The sequence below is a fragment of the Larus michahellis genome, chromosome 8 (assembly GCF_964199755.1).
Source record: "Larus michahellis chromosome 8, bLarMic1.1, whole genome shotgun sequence".
Taxonomy (NCBI): Eukaryota; Metazoa; Chordata; class Aves; order Charadriiformes; family Laridae; genus Larus; species Larus michahellis.
Window position 1 is genome coordinate 38,180,460 of NC_133903.1, and position 20,375 is coordinate 38,200,834.

The window sequence follows — 20,375 nt, forward strand, 5'->3', positions numbered from 1 at the left end:
TGGAGAGTAGTTTTAATGGCTTGGCTCTATGCAGTCCAATACTAGCACGGGTTAGCAAAGCAGGGCAGACACTCTATAAATCTCTCCTAATTGCTTGATACGCTTTAAGCAGGGCGCTCACCAAAGTCCCATCCACATCCCCCACAAATGCTGCCACCTCTGAAGAAAGACCTAAATGGCACAAAATTGTACCAAGGGATCTGTTCTCTCTTCTTCAGGATCAGAATGGAGAAACATGAATCACAAAAAAAAGGGATCTCAACCCTCCACCAGTCTACTTCAGGTGATGCAAAGCAGATACTGGCGGAGATCATCAGGGAATTTGCCTCAGAACTTGTCAGTGAGTCTTGCAGGCAAATATGAATTGATCTCATGATACCTATAAACTGCGGATGGTACCTCAATTGCCAGTATATGCAGAACTATCTAGCCAGACTCCGTGTGAACTTTTATAAATACAGGGATGTTTGTACTTGGCCCAGTTAAGGTAAAAGGAAACATAGATTCCTTCACAAAGCAAAAGAAAAGTTTGGCATAAACATAATTTTATTTAAAATAAAGCTACCCATTCTAGATAAATTATTTCAGCTGCTTCATAGTATACACAGCTCTCTCATGTACAACATATTTGGGACTTCTTCCTGAGTATTGTTTATAATGACAGTCATACAAGCCACTGATGGAGGTGGGGCTGGTTTCACCCAGATGGCATTGGCTGCTCTCCACACAGGCCTGCTGGGTACTGAACAATTTAAGTAAACTGCAATTGCAAAACAAGCCTCCTTACAAAGCCTTAAGCATTCTGTGTAAACAAAAGTGGACAGGGTCTTTAGTTTAAATTTCTCAACTCCCATAATTCACATTGCCCAAGGGCTTAATTTACTTCAAAGGAAGTTTGTTTTGTCTAGAAGCTGATGCAATAAAACATCCTAATGGTGCTATTTACAATAATGCATTTTTAATCCTGCGAGAAAGCCATCCCATGTAGTGCTCATGTTAGGTACTGCCTAAATCTTGAGCTGGCCTCAGCAAGGGGGTAAATTTCACCTACTAAGATTAAAGGCAAATGTTGTTGTTTTTTTTTAAAGCATCATGGTAAAAGAATGCACAGCTGGGCAGATGATTTGAATGGCAGATTTCATCCTGGCTAGAAAGGCTACCTGCTGCGTGTTTAATGTAATCTCTCAGCCTAAGTATCTACAGACAACAATCCCAAATAATCTTCCTGCTACACAATGAAAACAGAAAGCATGTTCAGCTTCACCTGATAAAATGAGTTACCTCTCCACAGACCACTGCAGTTCTGGTCTCTGCTTCTCCTGTCATTGATACATGGGTCAATCTAAATAAATTGCACTCGGTTAGATATCTTGCCTCAGTTTGGTACTGGTGTGACCGGAGAACATGGCCCTGGCCCATGATGCTGTATTTTACTGGGTATGTGCTGTTGCTTCTGCACTTATTGATGTGTTGTCATCAGAACTGGGATTAAAACGTGCGCTTTTATTCCTTTTTCGTTCTTGAATTCTTGCCTTTCAAGTAAATACGTTCTTTGAGCCTGAGCCAACAGGACTGATTCCAGGAGTGTGCATTCAGAACCTGGTGAAGATTTTTGCAAACAGGCCCAAGCCAGCAGTAGATGGGATGAACATTACTTTTTATGAGGGCCAGATCACAGCCTTCCTTGGCCACAATGGAGCAGGAAAGACAACCACCATGTAAGTGTGTATTTTAGAAGCAGCAAATCTGGGGCAGTGCTCTATTGTTCTGTCCCAAGGAGCAGTCTTCTCTTTTCACTCTTCCCTTGTCCCTCTGCCACCCTAGCAGCTAGCTTGACACACAACATCAAGCTTTTTCCAGACATGGAAATCCTTTCCCCTAGGCAAAGAGAAAATATCCTGGATTAGCTAAAGCCCTGGGAAGAAGGCAATGCATGACAAAAACAAGTGAAAGTCTAGAGAGAAGGAAGCAATTCTCTCCCCCAAAATTCATTTCCCATGACCGAATTCCCAGTAAGTGAAGAGGGAGGTGGATCTTCTGGCTGAAGAGCTGAAGATTTGAAAGCCACCACATTCCACGTGTTCTTGGTTTCTCTGTCTAACTGGCTTTAAATCAGTCACATTTTTTTGTCTGTGTGCAAAGGGGTATAAAATATAGGCGCTCTTCAGACAAAATGGTTACATACATACAAGATCCATGTCCAGATTAAAATGTTTCTCTAGTCCTAGAACGCTAGCGTCTCAGGAAGCTGGACTTTAGGAATGTTTAATTTTCTTTATACGGAACTTTATTTGGCAAAATAGGATTAACTGGTGAACAAAACATTTCCTGAGTCTGTGACAAGTTCAACAAATGTTGAGAGAACTGAAGTGTTTCATTATGTTTCCCAGCAGAACACTTTAGGTTTTTTAATTAAAAAAGGCTCTTATTTCAAATGCACTTTAAATTGCCTTTTAATTTTTTTTAGTTGTTCCACAAGAAATGCTTGACCCAAAATAAAAGCATTCTAATCTGCTGAAATGTTTTGTAAATTTGTTTTTCTATTCTCCTGACAAAACCAAAAATTTCTATTGCTTTCAAATTTTCAGAACTGAAAAATCTATTTTTCATCCAAATCTAGTAACAGGCTCCTCCCAGTTGCAACATAACATTTGGCCCCCTTCTATTTTACAGAAAATAAAGGTGTAGGGCATGAGTCAGCATGGCTGAAAATCTCAGACCATTATTCTTTATCTTGGTCCTAGTAAGCTTCATTTTAGACCCTTTTGTATATAGGGGTGATGTAACATGCTGAACAAACTACTCTGAAACAGAGTAGCTGACTAAAACAGTTTTTTAATGCAGGCCAGAACCAAGCAGGCAGGTTTATCAAAAATTACGTTAGCACATCCACGAGATCCTTACTGTGGCAGAGCAAGAGTATGTATATGTATGCTTTTTACTGCAATTGTTTCACCAAGGCCCATAGTAAGAAGTCCTCATGCTCCATCTAGTGGAATCATACAATGCATTTTCTTAGTCTGGCACAGAAAGACAGGCAACTGGGAATTTCCTCATTTTATTTTCCCAGGTCGATACTGACAGGCCTCTTCCCACCCACTTCTGGAACTGTGCTGATTGGCGGCCTGGATATTCAGACTCACATGGACTCCATTCGGCACAGATTAGGCATGTGCCCTCAGTACAACATCTTATTCAATCAGTAAGTATCATTCCATGCTAGCTTTAAGAATAAGGGTCCCAGTCTTCATGCTTGATGCAACCCCAAAGGCTGTGTTGTTTCTCTGTGCTAGCAGTAGGTGTATCTCAGAGGCACTTCTCCAGCTCTTAACACTCTCCAGTAGAAATCTCCTGCATCGCTTAGCCGGGAACAAAGATGTTTCCAAGGAAAATGACAAGTGTTCTTGGTGTTGGTGTTTTTTCTGTTGCAGTGTGGGTTAGCAGGAGTTCAGCCTGGGGATTCATGCACTATGATTTAGGCCTCCTAAAGCAAAAAAATATGAGCTGACACTGCAGTAGTAGGATATTTTTATACCCTTTTTGCACTACCATCGACCGTTTACTACCTTCTCAGGTGATTTCCAGCTTTGCTGTTTCAGTTTGTGTTCATCTCAACAGCAGACTCTTCCTTAATACAGTTACTCTCATTAGCTCCCATTTTATTCCCATAAATGTGTAGCTTGATGCCTGCTATACCTGTTCCTTTAGTAGCAGGTTCTGCTTTGAAAAGGCAGAGAAAGAGCCTATGACATCTGAGTGAAGTGTGTTGATCCCAAAGAAGATCTGGTATCCAGATTTAGGGTAAAGCAGACCCTCTTCCTTTAGCAAGATAAAGCTAGAGTGAATTTATTGCTTCTTGGGAAAAAATATGCTTGTTCATTTAAATTGCCTTGGTGCCTTTCTGTCTGATTTAACAGCCTTACTGTAGCAGAGCACATCTTGTTTTATTCTCAACTGAAAGGGAGATCCAGGGACGAAGCTGAGCAAGAGTTGGAAACAATGCTAGAAGACATGGGCCTTGCCCATAAAAGGAATGAAGAGGCTCAGAATTTGTCAGGTGCCCGTGGGATTCTTTTAAGATTGTTTTCTTTGTCTTTGGGCAATTATTGTTTGAATTACCTGTTTGAGGCCATATTTTGACACATAACTGTGCACTGGGAAGGTCTTTACTCTCAAAGAGTAAATGTGACTGTACAAATAGAGCTCATAAAGCTCTTATTTCTAAATGAGTATATAAAAAAAAATCTGTCAATGTAAGAAAAAAAACTAAAATGCACTGTTCTCTTATTTCAAGACAAATTAAATATTATACTATTGTGCTGCTCCACTGTTTGCATCAGTATCCTATAATACTGTATTATTTGGTAGGAGTAATTTCTTTCATTCTAAAGGTATGAATGCACATAGTGTATTGAACACATTTCACTTTCAGATACAAAAAGTTGATTTGGTTAAACAGCCAGGTGGTCTTATGCTACTTTGTCCTGACTACAACTATAAAAGTCAGATAGTTTCACATGAGAACATGAAAATTTCATATCTTTCTGATTTTGCTTCTGGTAAGAAGCAGAAAATGCCGTACATTGATGAAAAATATATTAAAAAAAAAATAAAATTTTTGAACAAGCTGTTCTGAACTTCAGAAGAAAAATGTCACTGTTGATTTAACTTTGAAGAAGTATTTGTCTGAGGATGGGTTTTGTTTTACTTCTATCAGTTTGTCCCCACACTGAAAAGTAGTTTTAGTTACATCCCTGCCACTTATGTAACTCAGACTCCTGGATGTGTCTGTCCTCTGGTAGGTGGAATGCAAAGGAAACTGTCTGTTGCCATTGCTTTTGTGGGTGAAGCAAAAGTGGTAGTCTTGGATGAGCCCACTTCTGGAGTTGATCCATATTCCAGGCGATCTATCTGGGATCTTCTGCTGAAGTACCGCTCAGGTAACAGGTTTGAGAGTGGAAATAGTTTTAGGTTTGTTCTAAAAGCCCTGTCATAGATGCAGCGTATGCCTGCTGTGTAAACTGTCATGAGTAGTGTGATATGAATACAAGCAAACAAGATTCTTTGAACAGATACCTATGGATGTGTCAAACCTGGGACCTAGCTCTGGTCCAGAGGAAACCCTGCATTAATTGCCAAAAAACTAAGCACAGTTTTGAGTTCCAGAGAGAGTCCATGCCTCCATGCCTTAAACATCCCTCCTTGTTCCTCTAGGCAGAACCATCATCCTCTCAACCCATCACATGGATGAGGCAGACATCCTTGGAGACAGAGTAGCCATCATATCTCAAGGGAAACTCTTCTGCTCTGGCTCTCCTGTTTTCCTGAAGAATTGCTTTGGGTCTGGCTTCTATCTCACTCTTGTTCGCAAGATGAAAACCACCAGAATTGGAAGGGCTACAGTAAGTATGTAGCTCCGTCCCTGCACATGTAATCTGAAGAATATTTTCATGTATTCATGTGCTGCACCAGATTAGAAAGCAGCAGTTAAGTGCTGCTTGAGGCTGTGTACGAAACTGACTTCAAAATGAAGAAAGCAATAAGAAAATGTGATGATACCTCATGAAATTCCATGGATACGTGAGTCTCTCTGTAAAAAATCTTCTCTGGTTTTATAAATATATATTCAGTCAGACAGGTGAAAATAATAGTTGGATATGAAGTCCTCAGTGGTTTATAGTTCACTCTCATCAGTTAAGTATGTCTAAACTTTTACCAATCAAGTTGCCTTTGTCCAAATATGGGTCTTTCTGATGCTTGCTTTTGCAATACACTGGTTGTAAACGCGGTGTAGTCTAGTTCAGACACCAGAAGAGTCTACATTTATCCATAGCTAAACCAGCTTAACACAACTTGAGAAGTAGGGATCTGGATTCTTTCTGCTGTTAGCAGTGCTTCCAGTCTTAGCGGTAACATGATCTGTATGCTCATGGCCACTGCTAATCGCGTTTTCCTAGGTATTTTGCATGCAATTTAGAACTGACAGATATGCTTTGTGCAGGTGGATTTACATTTTCTGCATTGCTAAATCCAGGCCTTATATGACTTTCAGTATAATATGTTCAAGATGCTCCAGATATGACATATTTTTCACTGACTCAAGCTGTTCAAAGGCTGACAACCCTTACATCCTGTTTTGCATGTATCTGAAGCACTTTCATCTTTGTATCTGTTGCTTGTCAATGCTAGTCGCTTTGTAGCTGTGGATCTCAGTGCTCCTGCTCCTGTTCCAGCTGTGCACATAGGGACAAAGAAGGAGCTCCAGAGCAGGAACTGGATGGTAAGAGGTGGGATGGTTCTGCATTCCAGCATATAGCTATGTCTCCTGTTATGCTGCAGTCTCATTTTACAGATCAATGCTGCTGAGGCCCACTTCTTCAGTACTTGTGTCTAACATCTGTATTGTATTGTAACATGAATTTGATAAGGTTTCTTTGTGGTTTTGCTTACCATTGCCCCTCTTTGATGTATATGTGGTCTCAACTAGAGATGATGAACTGGAAGTTTGTGTGCTTTAGCAGTATAGACTGACTTTTGAACTACTCTGCACCAAAATGTGTAATTTCTTAATGAAAACTGAAGCGTATCTAGAGCAAAGAAAACTGGCTTTCTCAGAAAAAGTCGTTTTGGCTTTTCTACACAGGAGAACTTAAGTAGATATTCCTAAAGATTTTGCTGTGCTTTAGTAACAGACCTGAAATAGTTTCCTGCTACCTAGTTCCAGGGCATAATTAGCAACATAGCCCAGTCTAGGACAGAATAAACTGAAATATCTGGGTTATGTAATAGAGCAGTCCCCTTTTGCGTAGTGCAAACAACAGCTTTTGAAATCATGCTTAGCATGGTTAAATATTCATTCTTTGAACACTGTTTTGACTTTTCACAGGAGATCTGAATGAGCTAGCAGAAGTAATTCATCATCATATCCCAGAAGCAAAATTAATTGAAAGCATTGGTCAGGAACTCATTTACCTTTTGCCTAACAAACACTTTAAACAGCGATCTTATGCCAGTCTCTTCAGAGAACTGGAGGAAACGTTGGATGACCTGGGACTCAGCAGTTTTGGAGTTTCAGACACACCACTTGAAGAGGTAACAGACAGATTAAAATATCTGCTGATCTAGCCATTAGTCCCCAGAATGTTTTCTGAAACAGTTCCTGTTCTTAAACATGTAATCTTACTAATTCCTAAAATCCCCTTCAAAATCTAGTCACATACACGGTGGCACACTCAGAAAGTCTTTGGGATGGGTGTAAAGAAAGGATCCAAGCCTTAGTTCATGTTAGCATAGTGGAGCACGGCCAGTTAGCCTGAAATCTGTCTTTGTATCGTAGTTTGTTCCTTTCTTTATTTTTTGAGATATTTCATAAGAGATCTCTGATTGTGTAATAAGCAGGAGTACTGAAAAGGTATCTACATTTTTTTCTGTTACATTAAAGGATGATGTTCCAGAGGTCAGGTTATCATACCTGTTCTGTTCCTAACCAGGAAATGTATTTGCCTCTGGCAGGTTTTCCTAAAGGCCACAGCAGAAGCTGACCCTGGAATGCAACAAGCAGGTATAGATCCATGAATCAGTATTTGATTGATAAACTTTTCTTGGGACTGTTCTTAATTCTGAACACCAAGTAAAGAAGAGCCTCCAGACTTTTCAGTCTTTGTATGGTGTTCTTGCCAAAATAAATTTGGTCAGCAAATATCTGTTTTTAGGGCCTGACATGATATCTGAGAAACAAGATGAAGTCATCAGAAAGACTTTTATTTAGGTTGGATGAGGTTCTTAACTATGTAAATAAAAGTGGAGTGTCAAGCCCCTAGATGTCAATGGTTTTAGTAGTTTTATAAAAGTACTTTGCTGACCCATTATTCCATAAACTACATACATGATTAACTTGTTAATCCTGCTGAGTAAGAGGAGTGTTAACCTATATGCTGCCACTAGATACAGCCACAGCGCAATAGTTGTAATTAAAGCAATCTGGTGATGTGATATATACGGTTTGTAAAATCCGGAGCTCATTAAAATGTTTATGCTACCTTCAGGTATGGAGGATAAAGTGTCTTCTCTGCCTATTTTCATCTTAAACTAGGAGACACTCAAGAAAATTGTTCTACTCTTGGCAAAACTTCTACTGAGAACAAACCAGCTGAACAAACCGCACTGAAAACTAATGACACTTCTCGAATGCCAGTAGGCATAGCAGGAGATCAAAATGAAGGCAAAGGGTCCCGACAGTACAAAGGTTTTCAGCTTGTACATCAGCAGATCAAAGCACTGCTCATCAAACGGTTTCACCATGCCTCTCGCAGCCACAAGGACTTTCTAGCCCAGGTATTGACTTACTTTTGCTGTTCTTGACTCTTTCCCACAACATTCTCAATGCTGTCTTTCCCAGCAATGTCTCTATGCAAAGCAACACAGGTGCTGCAAATGGATAACAGTGTCCCTGACTGTTCTAATTAAGATTTCAACTCTTACGCCTCTTATTCTATTTCTTTCTGCCTGGAGTTTATCACCCAGATCAAGTTCACGATTCGATCAGTACTAGCCCAGCATTTTATTTTTAACATAATAAAGTTCTGTGGCAACCAGAATCTTAACTGAAAGCACTGGAAATTAAATTGTTGGTGTTCAGGAGCTAAACCAGATCTGATCTTTGTGCTCCTGCTGACCCTCTTTTGTTTATGTATATATTATGAGGGGTGTACAATGTTGCTCTACAACGTATATCTAATAACCTAGTGTGATGTTTTCATGTTCCCTGCAGATTGTTCTCCCTGCTAGTTTTGTGTTGCTGTCTTTAGTACTTACAGTCATTATTCCTCCATTTGGAGAATATCCCGCCTTAACCTTACACCCTTGGATCTATGGACAACAGTTTACTTTCTTCAGGTAAGAGGAATCACTGAATAAAAATACATTTGTCATATATACACCCTTTCCTCCCTAGCATGTAGGATCATGGGGCCCTGTCTTACTGGACTTTTCTCTCTCTATGTGGTGTGAAAAAGGATTAACTCCACTGGAATCATCAGATTTAAAATAGCAGGAAATTGGTGCAAGTGGAGAATACAGCTGCTAGTATGTTTAACCAATAATCCTTCAAATATCTTGCTATCTTTGGTATTCCCCTCTTCCTACCTGAACTCATGACCTCAACACTCACAAAGTCACATATCCTGCCTAACAGGAGATCCAGGACAGTAAGAAATCTGACTGTTTCTGATATGCCATTGAACTATTCCTATATTCATAATCTTGGAGAACAGTGAGATTCAAGCCTGTCTGCTGACCTGTGGTAGATTGATTTATAGTTAATGCAGTATTTGGGCAAAGTTAGAGAAAGAAGATGAAAGCAGAAACTCTTCAGTTTTATTAATGCTGCTGCTTAGCAATTTCTCCCCACACACAGTATCCTTTGGCTGGGTCTAAATTTTTTTTTTTTTTTGTCTACTAGCACTTTGTCTTCTTTCATTCTTCATAGAAGCTTCAGTCCTGTTCTCTCCAGGTCACTGCACAGTTGCTCTGTCTGTCCTGAACACTTGCTTCACCTTCCCTTCCATGTATTCTAAAACTGAACTTTGACCAAGTCAAAACACATGCAATACAGAGGAAAAGTATAAACAATGCTTAAGTCTAGGCTGCATCGCAACTATCAGAAAGCAGCAAAACTGAAGGCAATAATTTTGAAGTATTTTCCTTGAGTTTCATACTAAAAATTTATATGAAACTTTAATTTACACACAGTAGTGTATGGAGCACAGTTTGATAATCATACTTGTATAACACTTGGCACTAGCAATATTTTGTAATCTAATGTTATTAGGTTGTTAATTGCAGGCACTTCACCATTAGCAGCACTGTACCTTTAGCCTCAGCAAATGAAAATGCAGAATATGTTTTTCATCTTATGATTATTACTGAGTGTGACAGGGCTGAGAGGGTAGAAATGTGGATTTGAGCCTTTTTGTAGAATATTGCTATAGAACTATGTCAGAAGCCATGCTTTAATATTAGGAGAAAAGAACCATTGCTTTAGCATATTAACTGTCTTGGAAAGTTCTGGGTTTTTGCATTAATGAATAAAATAATTGAATTATCAGCATTTGGAGGGGGGCAGTTGGTTCTGCCATATGACTGTCCTTCACCAGCCGCTATGTGTATTCCAGTTTTTGGAATTTTCATAGAGAAGGTCCTATTTTATTCCCTTAGCAATGAGCGTCCTGGCAGTGAGCAGATGGTCTCCCTGACTGATGCTTTCTTGAATAAACCAGGATTTGGAAATCGCTGTATGAAGAATCAGCCTCTTCTGTAAGTTGCTAGCTAATCTGTCTTGACTGAGATTCTAGCATGCTATTACTAGTGGAACTTGAGTAGTGAAACGAGAATGAATTGGCTTGGCTTTTCACTAAAGCCAATGCTTCACATATATTGTTGGCGATAATATCTAATATCAGGTCAAAAGTAACAAATAGCAAGGCAACAATGCCACTGGATTAAGAATGATTCACGGTGCTCAATGTGACTAGCTGGAAGCCAGCTCATGTAGCCCTGTATTAAGCAATCTTGTAATGTATGTCAGTAGGCCAGTGGGCTCACACCCAAATCCTCACAGCGTCCCTGGCACTTTCCACATGCGAGTCCCCTCAGATTCCTCCTGTTCCCACTGGTGTGTTTGGAAGCAATAACTTCAGCAATTGCTGAGATTGTGAAGTATCAGTCTCTATGATTTGAAGCCATTCTCGCTCTGGAGGACGACGTCATTAACACTTGCTTTCCTACCCACTTACCCTGCCTGTGAGTCCTCTTTTGAAGGCATTTGTCACTGGCATGTTATGCTTTGCAATTTGTTCCTTTTCTCCTGCCTCTCTCACAGTGAGGATATCCAGCAACTTGATTCTTCTGTCTGTCCTCTCTCTTCCCATTCCTCTCCTCTGCCTGGTATAGCAGGAACAAAGAGGAAACTTTAAAAAGTAAAGAGAGAAAAGATACTCCATGAGCAAGGAAACGAATAGTTTCTTAACAAAAGATATGTGTCCGCTGCAGATTTCATAGGTACTAATGGGCCAAACAAATTCCCCTTGTTCCTTCAGTGTCCTATCTCCAAGCTTAAGACAGTAGACTTGGCAGAGATGTGGAGGAGATTATATTTATTCATGTTTACCAGGTACTCTAAGATGTTCTTAGTATTCATAACTCACAGGATAAGGGCTGAGAGGACAATGTCTGCTGAGATGTTTGTGATTTTGTGGATTTGTGAGCTCTCATGAACTGTATCTCTGCACAGCTTAAAGCATCTGTTCCTCTACACAGGAACTACCCGTGCTATAACATGCCAACTGCCTGGATCACACCTGCTGTTCATCCTAACCTAAGCAGCCTCCTGCTGAGCCACAAATGGAGCCCTGACAATCCTTCACCTTCCTGCAAGTGCAGTACTCAAAAGAAACTCACTATGCTGCCAGAATGCCCTGCAGGCGCAGGAGGCCTCCCACCACCCCAGGTAGTGTCCCTGTGACACAAATCTTTGTAGAGAAGTTTCATGGCAAGTGCTGGAAAAGGTATTAGTGTGTAAGTACTTCGCCATGTCAGCATACATTGAAGGAATGGAGTACGTTTTTTTTAAGGGAGCAAGAATTGCTGGAATTTGGAAATCAGTTTCAGAGGCATTGGAAAAGCTTGTACACTTAAATGAAATTTGATTACTATTTTCATCCAAAGTTCAAACTTTTCATACAGAAAAAATCAGAAAAAATATTACCAATGTATCAAATATATTTTTTTTTCCCTGCCTCAAAAACAATTCTATTTAGAAGATTGCCTTTCTTTATAGATGGGAAGAGGAAGAAGGAGAAAGAAAATAGGAGGGAAGGAATAAAAAAATGTCATGATTTTGAAAATCATGGAGTAGGGTCATCTCATGAAAACTGGAAAAAATAGTATTGAGTCAACCCAAATAATTACTTTTTTACATGTCTTTTGGTTCCATTTCTAGAAAGAAAGTTCTAAGCTAGCAAAATGAATGTTTGTATGCATGTACATGAAGATGGGTAATTTAATAACCACAGATGCTGTATGGAGAAGAGATGAGCGCTACATTCCCACCTGTTCCTATCAATGAATAACCTTAGTAGTGCCCTTTATAAAATGTGCTTGCTCTTTCAAAAAGTAAAGGAAAATTATAGCATGTTAGTGTTTACATCTTCTAAATGTTTTCCTAACGAGTTAAAGAAAACAGAACTACAGCCACTCTCAGAGTAATAGCTCACTAATTTAATGTCTCACTACGCACACCGTTCAACTTCAATATTGCTGTTTGCCAGGCTGCACACATGAGCCAAATGACTGAAATAGTTCTAGTTTTAACACTAATGTCACAAGCTTAATCTGAATCCAAATCCATGACACGATCTCTTAAAAATACCAATTCATCTTGCTTTGCTTTCTCTGTCACTATTTACAAAACGACAAAGCAAATTTGTTTTAAATATCTGTAGAATTCCTGTCTATGAAGCAAAAAAAAAATTAATGAAGAGGTTATATTCTGACCTGATTCACAGCATCCCAAGTTATTTCTCATTTCCAAGTAATCCCTGTCTGGTGGACAGCCAAAGTTGAATTTTGCTAATTGCATGCTAGCATATTTGAGAGGAAAATCTAGTCTAAAACTTCAAATCCAAGTAGGATGCAAAATTTTTGTTTGTTTTTGTGATGATTCTAGTCCTCTAAGGGAAATGCATTTATTTTAATATTATCCTGATAATTTTGCAGGATATGATAATTTTGTATAACTTGTCAGGAAGAAACAATTCACATTTGAGTCCCCAGGGAAGCAACAGTATGTAAATAATTGTGAAGTATGTCTGAGCACAGACAGCTCATTAATGAAGGCACTATGAGGATGCTACCTGTGTAGTGTCTAGAATCAGCTAGACATCCGTAATGTATCTTCTGTCTCATCCAGTGCTGCCTCTCTGTGGACAAATGTAAGAACGTCTGGAAAGTTCATTAGACTTACTTTCTAGGTCGTTACTAGGTTGTTTCAGATTGCAAGCTTTGCCCTCTCAAACTGCCCAGGAACCTTCTTAAGTATATTCTACCTTCGGATGAACTCAGCAACTTTGAGGTCTTGTGTTTCACAGGGACCCTATGTTAACAAAAGATTCACAAAGGCGTCATGTGGCATCATTTTCATTACAAAAAACCAGTAATTTTCATTCAAAGTATTTAACATGCTAGTGAAGGTGAAGTTTTCCTATTAATTTTTTTTTTTCAACTTGTGAAATCATAGAAAACTACCTTATCTTCACTGGGACCTCAATTTACTTGAAAAGTTTCCTTCTTTCACAGTAATGAAAAAAGCCTTGGGCAGCCCTGACCTTTGTTGCAAATAACTCGGGTCAAATTTCAGAGTGAAGTGCAACTATTTTGTGTCAGGCATCGCAAATTTCTGTGATTTCATGATTTCTTCTGTTACTTAGTAAAGTAAGGATGTTTGGGCTAGAAAATGAATGAGCCACTCTCATTTCAGTGTTACTCTGAACCTCAGCAATTCCTCTGAATCAAAGCTACTTTTGCTGTTTTCCTGACAAACACTTATTTAATAGCTTTAAAGATTGTAAAGTTTACTGTAATTGATTAGGTTTTATTTTTTTTTTCCAGAGAGTGCAGCACAGCACAGAAATTCTTCAAGATCTGACCCACAGAAATATTTCAGATTTTCTGGTGAAAACATATCCCACTCTGATAAAAGGGAGGTAGGGATGAATCTCTTTTTGTTTTTCACGTGCAGTTATTTTATACCTGGCCATGAAATTCTCATTTAATAATAACATAGCACCTGATGTGCTACAGTATTGTGTAGACTTGAGTATCATGTCTGTATGCCTGATGTAAGAATAGGAGATGATCATTTTAGGGGAGTTAACTTGTTTTAATTATACCTATTTGTATAATTGGGTACTCCTTTATAAGCAGAGCTAAGTTTCAATGTTGATGGAATGCCATGTTAATAGTAACTGTGTTAATGGTGAGAAAACTGGTGACTCTGCACACTGTGGTGAACTGCCTTGCAGAGATACCAGTTCGTGTCCTTGAAGAACTGAAGCCACACCGGCATGACCATCTGCCTGAGTTAGTTATCACTTGCTTCCCAGAAGTCCTAAAGAGACAAAGGACAATGTTACATAGATACATCTGTCCTACTGGTAGCTCCTCAGCTTGCATGGATGTTGTGCATGGAAATAGCTGTGCAGTGTCCATTGCCTGTTATTTCTGATTCAGGCCTTGCTACCTTTTCAATTCTCAGCAGAGTTCTTGAAATTTCCGTTATATTAGCTATGTGCTGGCTGCCTTTGGCTGATTCCTCTTAGCACATGTCGTAATTGCTTTAGATACATCTTTTAAAATAAATTCATTATGGATTTAGGATAGAGCCAGTATGTGTCACTTCAGAAATGTTGCTTGTTTCTGTATGAGCTGGAGATGAATCGTGCCAGAAAACAAACAAAAAAAACCCCAAAACCAAACAGCAAGAAGCCACTGCAGGGAACACCAAAAGTCCTGACAACGCCACAACTCAAAGTAATCAGCAGCAATTAAAAAAAGAAAGCGAATAAAACAAACAAACAACCCAACAACCCACCGCAAAACAAACAAACAAAAAAGGTTTCTAGAGGAAACTGGAGATCTGCAAAGCATAGAAGTTCACCTTTAATTTCCATTTAAGCCTGACAATACCATTGACTTTGGTTCAGTGCATTAAGAGACAGGATTCTCTTTGTCTGTTTCAGCTTGAAGAGCAAATACTGGGTCAATGAGCAAAGGTAAGAAACCAATTCACAGATTATGGTGGTAAATAAAGGAACAATGAATTTCTGTTTAACTGTGGAGCCTCACAATGTTTCTCTGAATAGACAACGGGAATTGTGGCAGATAGTATAGAACAAAGGTGGCTTCAGTGGGAAATAGGTTGGGGGTCATCAAGGGTTTTATAATAACAAGGGGTTATATTTGTTTGGACTACCCCCACAAGGGTGGAGGGCAGAGGCACACAATGGATCAATCGCGGGTTTATTATCAAGAAGAGTCAAACTAATGGGATCTGAGTGATCGAAAGTTACAATACAATACAGCACTACGTTGCCATAGTGCTCTGACACAGCTCTTTCAAAATGCAGCAGAAAAATATGAACCCTCCAAAAAAAGGACCTGGGTAAGATGAAACCTAGACACCAGCCTATCACATACAGAAGTAACAACCACAACTCCTCATTCCCGCTCTGAACATGTGCAGTAGTCCACTAGTGCTCCACACTTACATAGAGGCAGCTAACCCCAGTGTGATGTCTACACTGCCGATACTAAGCTTAGGAAGATGACTGATTGGCCAGAAGAACATACTTACTTAGTTTTTCATCAGCAGTAGGAATTTACTTCAAAGGTAGCAGCTGGATGGCTGGCTTCCTTCACGGAATATCTGCTTATTCATGTGCAAACGTTACTTTTATGGGATTAGAATTTGGTTCATCCCATGCAATATTATTTATCCTAATGGAGTACTGGCTGGCAGCAGCATTGGTGAATACCTGCTCCTCTCAGGGCAACTGAAATTTTAACTGAGGTCCATGCTGTCCTCAGTCCTCCAGGCTGTCCAAACAGTTATATTTCAATTATCTTGATTTGAAGACTTTGCACTGTAAAAATAACTCTTTTCTCCAGATCTCCTATCTAAATAATAATTTTCTCAGAATCCTGGCATGAAGCCCTCAGAAACTGATAGAACTGCTGGTATTTGTAAACCCTATGAAGACCTAATACAACTTGTTAGAAAAGAATGGAGATTTTTATACGTGAATTATATGATGTATAGAAATCAAACTCACATTAAGTGGATTTTTAGTATTTCCATCAATGTATGGAGTTTTGGGTCTGTGGTACAAGTGACTGATGATACTGTTCTCTTTGTTAGATATGGAGGAATTTCTATAGGAGGAAGGCTCCCTGTCCTTCATGTTTCTGGAGATCAAGTTGTCAATTTTTTAAGTGATCTTGGCCGAATGATGAATGTGACAGGAGTAAGCAAGATTTTTATGGGTTTTTTGTCCCTTTCCTAAAGAATTGTTACAAAGCTGAAAACCTGCAGCATCGGATTTTACCTAGACAGCTGATCTTTAGCCTTTTCTTTTTATTTTAGGGACAAACTTCACTGGCTGCTGCTAAAGAAATTTCTAATTTTCTTAAATACATGGAAACTGAAGATAATATTAAGGTATTTGCTGGAAGTAGTCTGCTAACTCACAGTCTTTCTTGACATAGACTTCAAATTGTGAGAATATTTCTAGTGGCATTTTCAGATTAAGAAGAGCTGAAATACTATACTTATAATAAGTAATACGGGATACAGTGTTAATGCGAAGGAATTTCTAATGTGAGATTTTTTTTAACCGTGTTCTTAGTAGTTCTTGCTGTCCTGAATACTTCAGAGTAGGACACATTCTGCTAAATTTTAAAATGCGCTTCTATAAAATCCCTTGGCAGTGGTTGTCCAACTCTTAAAAGCATAGTATGTGAGCTCCTCCTGCTGGACTGTGCCTAGGAGCTATGAATCCCTGCTGACAATGCCCACCAAAGGAGACAAAAGGCAGCCAACTTTCTCCTGCAACGGAGGGTTATTGGTGAAGGCTTCTTAAATGAATATCTGTTTTCTGACTCTTTTAGGTGTGGTTTAACAATAAAGGCTGGCATGCTATGGTTATTTTCCTTAATGTAGCAAATAACGCAATCCTTAGAGCTAGCCTGCGGACTGGCCAAGCCCCTGAGGAATACGGGATCACTGCTGTAAACCACCCTCTGAACCTCACTAAGGAGCAACTCTCTGAAGTCACTGTGTAAGTCTGCCTGTGCTCTGCTGCTGGCTTTTACCCCTCCCTCTCCTGGCAGCGTACCACCTCCAGTGTACTCACACTCTGAGGAGAAATATTTCAATTGACAGAACATTGAGGCCTTTCCCTTTCTGATGTATTCCAGAATCTAAAAGCCATAATTTCTTGAAAAAGACACCCCTAAGAAGATGTGACTTCCCACTCACGTCTCCTATTAAGTTCAGAAGTTAGTGAACCTGAAAATTTCTGCCTTAGCACACAGGCAAGATCTGCGCTTCATCTTGCTGTCTGCAACTTGCTTGTTTGAGTCTCTCTTTTCCCAGCTCCCAGAGCACTCAGACGATTGTGTCTTAATGTCTAGTTTGAGACACACCATACAGGAAAGGCTGTCTAACTGTGATATATATGGAGTTTAACTGTTCCAGAGAATGAGAGCAAGTGAAAATCAGGGAATGGTGCCACGAACATCTGTATTTGTTAGACACAGTCCACAACACAACTTGGGAAAATAAACGAGCACATTTTGAAATTGGAAAAGTCTTCTACTTAAAAAATAACCTTGCTGCTTCTAGATCTTAAAATTCCCTTCAGATTCCCCAAATGCTAATATAGTGTTGTGTTGTCCATTCCCTTGCTCACAGTCCCTTCTTGTGCTCTGTTTTAGGTTGACCACTTCAGTGGATGCTGTTGTTGCCATCTGTGTGATTTTTGCCATGTCCTTTATACCAGCTAGTTTTGTTTTATACCTTATTCAAGAACGTGTAACAAAAGCGAAGCATCTACAGTTTGTCAGTGGTGTGAGCCCTGTGGTCTACTGGCTGACTAACTTCATGTGGGACATAGTGAGTAACTGCTGATCTGATTTCATAGCCTGCAATTATTCCCGGGTTTGCATGAACTGGGAACTAAAAGCATTCATTTATTTAAGTGTTTCTCAGAGAGCATGCTGAGGATCTGACCTCCTAACTAATCATAGATACAGAAATTGTCACGTGCACAGCTCATAGTTCAACTAATGAAGCTGACATTATTGTAATCTTAGGGTTTACAGTCCTTACAACTGAATTTGTAATAAATTACAACTTATCATAGCAGCAGAAAGCCCAGTTGCCTAATTCTAGTACTCCTGCCCTCTAGAAGAAGCATAACATGTTTCAAGATGTTCAAGAAATCTAAGTGGGAGATTCACAGGCTGCTGGAACAGTAGCTGGAGGCCGGACAAAATACTCTAGGGTGTCTAAAATGACATGGATGTATTTGTTTGGATCACTGAATCACATTCTCTGTGTTATTCCAAAAGGATTTAGACCACAGGCCCAGGCTTGCTTAGACAGGGCTCAGCTACCCTCTCTTCACCCCTCAGGCTACTTTGTCACAAATGAGCAAATTCTTTGCTTGGATGAGGCACAGCAAGGGGTTTATTTTCTTGCCATGTCTGCTCAACAAAGAGTGGCCAAGGGCTTTTGCAATAAGAAAAGCATGAAGGTGGAATAGAAAAAATTAAAAAGAAAAAAAAATCGAAATAATTGAAAAACCCAAAACTCTTTGAGCTTCAGAAGGTGCTCTTTCAGGAGAAGGTAAAGCAAACCATTAATGTAGTAAATCAGGGAAAAGAGGCAGGTTTCTGAGTTCCTGTTTCCTGCTGGTCACAGCAGCCTCCCAGCAGCTTCCTTGACAGGAATTCTGCTTGGCCGTGGCCCTTGACAGCATGATGCAAAGGTATTAATTGGTGTTAGCAGTTTTGTGCTAAATTCCTTCCATTCTGCATGGGAGCTCTGTGCACTGCAGTAGATTAGCACTGCTAATACTGAGCAGAAAAATTGAGAAGAGCAGTGATCAAGCATACCCACTTTAGCCGCCTCCCAGGAATGTGGCTCAAGTAACTAGCTACCTCCTAGCTATCTCCCTCCTACACAGCCTTTACATCACCAGAAACTGCACTTCCTTTGCATACCCAGAGCCTCTTTCTGTGGGCAGCCTGCCAGCAGGACCGTGAAATAATTGGCTCCCAAACCATAATCTAAGAAACAACAATATATGTTGTATTTTTGATGAACAGTCTGATAAAATATGTCTCAGAAAAATGTCAAGGGCTGCCAGGGACCCATTGATCCAAAAGCTTGAGTGTGACTAATATAGCTTGTAAATTCCGGTATTCCTCAATACAAAATCCTTTTGGAATAATGTGTAGGATCTGGATAGGATATATTTACAGACCTTCTCAGGTCTTACACACTGATCTTCACCCTGTGATGTGGCAGGTGAATTATGCACTGAGTGCTGGAATGGTTGTGGTTATATTCGTTGGATTCAACAAGAAAGCATACACTTCTCCGACCAACCTCCCTGTGCTTGTTGCCTTGCTGCTTCTGTATGGGTGAGTGTTCAAGGTTGTTCCTGTATGTGGCGCCCTGTGTTTCAAAAGGAAATGGTTTCATGTTATTGAGCTCAGTACTTACTGAAATCCAGTTTTAAAGAATAAAACTGGATACAATACAGGTTAGAAACAGATTCTGTCCCTGCTCCAGGATATGTATACGCTCTGTCCGGCCACATGCTGTAAAGGACAATTTTTTGTCACTGCCTTATATTTTTGAGCATTAAATGTGATCCTTAACAGGAAAATATATTTGTTTGGTTTGCTGCTTTCTGATATGTACCTTGTGCAGGAATTTAGTGGCTGTTCATTTGCCTCATTGACAGCCAATACTAAAATACCTTCCAGCATTTAACCCAAGGGCAAAGAGTACTAAGTCTTCAACACTTCTTTTAACTTCAAATGAGTATTTGTGTTGGCAAAATAGCATTTTATAAGGCTGACTGAAATTCACTTTCTCTCATTTAATTGATGATCATATACTTTTATCTATAAAATCATATTCCTGATAGCCATGCAGCTGATATGGTCTAGGCAAAATGATTGACCAGGTCTATTTCTACAGTTAAAGGAAGAAATTAAGCTTTCATGTTCTTTGAATGAAAATCCTGAGAAAATGCAAAGCATTATCATCATTTAATGACTGTAAAATACCCAATGCTTTAATTTTTCATTATATCTTTTTAAAGTGCAATAGTAGTATCTTTAATAATTTGTCTGTGGCTCTACATATTTTTTTAAAATACAGTAATTCTTGGTTGGGTGGATGGACACTTAGAATTTTAAAGCCTCTACCAAGATGAAATTTTCAGAAAAAATATAATCACAGAAAAAATATAATGGCAGTCACTTCAATAATAATTTCATAATTTGCTACTCAAAATAAAAAACAGAAAGGAAGGTAAATTCATAGAGTCGTATATTAGCCCTTGCATCCAGCTGCGGTCACAGTGGAAAACTTAGGATGATTCTTCCTGACCACACGTGTATTGTCCTGTTAAGCAATTGAAGTGGTTGTTACTGAATTCTTCCTGTCCAGACTGATTGTTGCTAAGCATTGTAAGTTTATTCCAGAGGAATACTCCTTTTGTGCTGTTCCACGTGCATTAACT

At 39.4% G+C, this 20,375-nt stretch overlaps 1 protein-coding gene across 1 annotated transcript in view; it reads left to right on the forward strand.

Moving 5' to 3' along the window:
* ABCA4 (ATP binding cassette subfamily A member 4) overlaps positions 1-20,375 on the forward strand; it is a 74,665-nt gene that overhangs the window by 42,923 nt on the left and 11,367 nt on the right. The window contains exons 19-37 of the mRNA XM_074599436.1: positions 1,541-1,718; positions 3,071-3,202; positions 3,918-4,057; positions 4,803-4,940; positions 5,215-5,402; positions 6,190-6,280; positions 6,887-7,092; positions 7,513-7,561; positions 8,093-8,334; positions 8,771-8,895; positions 10,216-10,314; positions 11,317-11,506; positions 13,666-13,760; positions 14,796-14,828; positions 15,974-16,079; positions 16,199-16,273; positions 16,723-16,892; positions 17,551-17,728; positions 19,148-19,263. Of these exons, the coding sequence (XP_074455537.1) occupies positions 1,541-1,718; positions 3,071-3,202; positions 3,918-4,057; positions 4,803-4,940; positions 5,215-5,402; positions 6,190-6,280; positions 6,887-7,092; positions 7,513-7,561; positions 8,093-8,334; positions 8,771-8,895; positions 10,216-10,314; positions 11,317-11,506; positions 13,666-13,760; positions 14,796-14,828; positions 15,974-16,079; positions 16,199-16,273; positions 16,723-16,892; positions 17,551-17,728; positions 19,148-19,263 (2,551 nt within the window). The remainder of the gene's footprint in view (positions 1-1,540; positions 1,719-3,070; positions 3,203-3,917; positions 4,058-4,802; positions 4,941-5,214; positions 5,403-6,189; positions 6,281-6,886; positions 7,093-7,512; positions 7,562-8,092; positions 8,335-8,770; positions 8,896-10,215; positions 10,315-11,316; positions 11,507-13,665; positions 13,761-14,795; positions 14,829-15,973; positions 16,080-16,198; positions 16,274-16,722; positions 16,893-17,550; positions 17,729-19,147; positions 19,264-20,375) is intronic.